Source organism: Daktulosphaira vitifoliae, unplaced genomic scaffold (assembly GCF_025091365.1).
Source record: "Daktulosphaira vitifoliae isolate Bord-2020 unplaced genomic scaffold, ASM2509136v1 Scaffold_3, whole genome shotgun sequence".
NCBI lineage: Eukaryota > Metazoa > Arthropoda > Insecta > Hemiptera > Phylloxeridae > Daktulosphaira > Daktulosphaira vitifoliae.
In genome coordinates this window covers 962468-966970 of record NW_026099574.1, presented here as the reverse complement: position 1 = coordinate 966970, position 4503 = coordinate 962468, and the positions used below count along the sequence as shown (strand labels likewise).

General features: G+C 27.3%; 1 protein-coding gene across 2 annotated transcripts in view; it reads right to left on the bottom strand.

The window, feature by feature from the left end:
- Positions 1–4503, bottom strand: part of LOC126903090 (uncharacterized protein C05D11.1-like) — a 21177-nt gene that overhangs the window by 10394 nt on the left and 6280 nt on the right. For both annotated transcript variants that reach the window (XM_050681055.1, XM_050681054.1), the window contains exon 12: positions 1456–1636. In XM_050681055.1, the coding sequence (XP_050537012.1) occupies positions 1456–1636 (181 nt within the window). The remainder of the gene's footprint in view (positions 1–1455; positions 1637–4503) is intronic.

Genomic DNA, 4503 nt, shown 5'->3' with positions numbered 1-4503 from the left:
CACGACGGGAAGAAGACTGCCGTATAATTTGCGGCGGGACGTCGTCGGCCGTGCGGCACTTGCTGGACTTGGCACCGCGGCGTATAACGTGCGGTTTTGGTCAGTCAAAAACTCATAATAAGGCGACGGCTGATAAAGGTGGCACGAGTCTCGGGGCATCGTGTATAACGAAACGACAATATGTCAATATGTATAAAAAGTTTAAGATCCCCAGTCTATTCAGTTATAAGTATACGAATTTGATGGAATCAATGTTATCATTAATTAGACAAGTAACAAGAAAAGTGGTAACTCATTAATTTTTATCCTTGGTCAAAACATAAGTTATTCGATTTTCCATAGTAAAATAAATTTGAGGGACGGTGTGGCAATGTTTGACACGTTTGCCTACGATTCGAAACTCGGTCACGGGCAGCTTCATTTGACGAACGACAGATGAGTTCGGTAATTGAAATCGCCATTCCTCTCTCCGACGACGGACTAACCACCCGCCACGGAGTATAATTGATTAAGAAACCTTCTTTGGGGGAGGCCGCTATGGCCCTTAATGGACTGCTAATGCGTAAAAAAATGAATAAATAAATTGCATATTTGATATAAACACTTTACTGTACTGATTGCTATAGTCAGTACAGCTTATAACAGCTACCGTTATAGCCATTAGTATTTCTTTGTCAGTTGCCATATATTTTATTTTAGAGTAACAACGACAAGTAGTAGCATTAACTTCGTCGTGACAAAGTAGCAACGACGAGTTTATTTACACATCACTATTGTGCAGTGAATGTGCAAAGTGTGTCGCGGGGTGGGTAATTAGTGTATCACGGTTCCCCGGAATCGTGTCAATCCAATCAAATCAGCTTTTTATTGAAGCAAATTTGCTTCAATAAAAAAAAATACTAATTACACTTTATATTTATATACAAAGTGATTCATTTATCATGAACCACTTAAGTAGTCGTAAAAAAATATTATTAATCATTTTTTTAATAGTACCTTTTAGTGTTTCTTTCAATATTTCAATTACAAAGTTGTTTTAAAACAGCACTACTAATTATCTAGCTAACTGAATGGATAATGATTTAATTCAGAAGATGACTGGTCAATAATAAATTTTGGACCAGTATTTTGTTAATTCTTGAATTATTTTTATGTAAGTGCGAAGAAAAGTACAGCTGGGAAATGGCTAGTTATAAAAATATCAGCGCCCACTCTGCACCCCTCCGAAGTTACTTTAAATTGTTAATAAAATCAAAACATACAACTTTTTTTACGATTGATAAATTCAGAAAAACATTTATCTAATAGAAACCAAAAAAAAATTAATTATTAATTTTTATTTTTCCATTAAATAATTGGTTCATGTTAAGTGAATCACTCTGTACATAATACATATTCTATTTTGTAAATATTTAATAATTCTTCTATTTTTTTTTAATTTATATCAATAGTTACCTTGCTTGTACGTCATATTTATAAAAATTTGATTTAACATATATTTTCCATTTCTACGATAGTTAGAAACTTCATTTATTTTTCTTGACAAATTACAAGACAATTTTTTTTTAATAATGACTGTATTATAAAGTAAATTATGAAGCCACTTGATGCATTTATGGTATTTTTCTAATTTGACCTATTTAATTAAAATCTTTAATATGTATGTATAGTTAAATATTTATTATTTTAATTTTTTATTCCAAATTAAATCAATAATTGATTAACTATTGTGTAGTAAAATTATAAAAATTGTTCGATTATATTATGTAAAACAAAAAACTTTATCTACACAATCGGAAATGTGATTGAATTAAAAGATTTCTTAAATAGTTTTAAATAAGCGTTTAGTTTATTATACTTACAAGTAAGTAAATATAAATATAACAAATTTCATACTTAAATAAAAACTTAATATATATATGTTGATTTTTTTATTATAACCCACTCAATTACTTACAGAGTAATAATAATTTAAACATTTTACCATGATGTGTTTAACTATGTAATACTCTTTAAGTTCATCCCTCATGTCTGATAAGGGTGTCAACTTTGTTTTTTTGAATGAGAACACATATTTTTAATTAAATAAAATGTTTGGATTTTTAATTCAATAGTAAATGGCATTTGAGTTTTAGCTTCGATGCGAAGCTGAGAAGGTATTGGTTTTACTATGATGTGTTTTTTTTTTTTTTTATGTCTGTTGCCACTTTTTCTCAGCTCTCACTGGAACGATTTCTTTCAACAATACATCAAAAGATCACAAATCGTATCTAGTTGAAGACATTACCCTTAAAAATTGAAAAATTTGCCCTCGTTCCCCAAAAATAGGGGAAATCTCCAAAAAAATTACAAATTTAAAAATCGGTAAATTTTGTCATTTTTTTCACTTTTTTTTCTTAAAATTCCATAACTTTCCTAACTGCAGAGTCCGAAACGTCAGAAACCAACTGAAAACATGGATATATTCTCAAGCACTTCAAGCAACAAGACAATCCATGAATTACAAAGTAAATAATTTTACTTTGTAATTTATTAATTTTTTAACTCTATTTGTGTGTACTACTACCAGTCTATAATATTCCAAATATTTTTGTAACATGTTGCTATATAAATCATAATTTTAAAATAAAATAATTTTTAGTTTCACCTGAATTTAACAATGGATTTTTACAATTATAATCAAATTTTATAATACGCTCAATTGAGTTAATATTTTTAACAACTTTTTTTTTATTGGTTTTTTTAGATATATAATCATTAAAATTAATTAAATTCTGAATATTTCCATTGTAGAATCTTTTTAAATGCCAAAAGTTAATTAGAATTGATTACTATGATTTTTATTTAAGTGATGTATTACGATAAAAATGTAAAAAAATCTAACTTTTCTGATAAATATACTGTAAATAATAATTATAAAATTTCCAGATTGCATATTAATCTTAACAATTTCATTTTTTTCTATTTAATAATATCAATTTCAAACTTGCAAGTTGAACTATAAGTTATAGTAACAAATAATTAAGGAAATAGAAGCTAAAGTTTCTTTTGTAATTATCCATCAATTTCTTAGAATTAAACACTATCTACAGATTTGCATCGAAGCGTTTCTTATGATAGTGATTTTAATCACTGTCAGATTAAATCTATACTGGACCCTACTATGCAACGTCCCCACTATGCTGCGACTCCACTGTGCTGGGTTTTTTTTTTTGGTTATCTTTAGTCACACATTATTCTTGAATTATTAACTATGTAATACTATTTAAGTTCATCCCTTATGCCTGGAAAGGGTATTAACTTTGTTTTTTTTAATGGGAACACATATTTTGAATTTAATAAAATGTTTGAGTTTTGAATTTAATAAAATGTTTGAGTTTTTAATTTAATAGTAAATAGCATTTGAATTTTTAGTATAATTTTATTTGTTTAATAGATATAAATATTTAAAGTTTCAAACTATTGAGTCAATATACTTGTACATATACAGGGTGTTCAGTAAGTCAGGAAACGGGTTGGGTTGGGTTGGGTAGCTAATTGGTTTTTTATGACAGTGATATTAGCAGGTACAGCATTGTTATTATGAATGTTAGTAAGGCACATTGTTGTGAGTTTATAAATACACTAACTGACAATACAAAAAGTATATCTATTGATAATCATAATTAATAATAAAGAATTCGTGGCTGTGACAGCAAAGTCATAAAAATCTATTTAGCTATTTGTATTTATAATCCCTTGTGTATTATACATGTATATTAACTCAAAAATTAAAAACTTTAAATGTTTATATCTAATAAACTAAAACTAAAAACCCAGTACAGGGAGGTCGCGGCACAGTGGTGACGTGGCATAGTTGGATCAAGTATAATGATATCTGACAGTGATTAAAATCACTATAAAAAAAAAAACGCTTCGATGAAAATCTTTAGATAATGTTTAATTTTAAAAAATGGGTGTATTATTCCAAAAGTTACATGATCTACTAGTTCCTTAATAATATCCTGATTAAAATATAGTATGTCAAATGAAAAAGAGATTATTAAAAAATATTATTTCTCATAAAAAATTGTATTGATCCATATATTTTTCAAAAAGTTATAGCATAATAAAGTTAAAAATGTAAATTATAAAATCGAGAATTTTCACACAAAAATAGCATTCGGTAGCCGTTTTCACCATCAAGTCCAGAGGTCCAATTTTTTTTTTTCAAATTAAAGTATATTACATAAGCTTCAATTTAAGATATATATAAAAGTGTCAGACTTCCGGAACATTTTCTAAAGTTAAGTTGAAAAAGTTAATTTTTTGTGAAAAAATTGTATTTTTAAATTCCCTCCTGTGGGCAGATAAAGATATCAAGTATCTATAAAAAAAAAATTATATTGATATGTTCATTTTTGAAAAAGTTAGAGCATTATTAAGTTAAAAATATAAAAAAAAATTATTTTACAAAAATCGTAATTTTTTATTAACTTTGATGTCAACTTTCACCACGAAGAC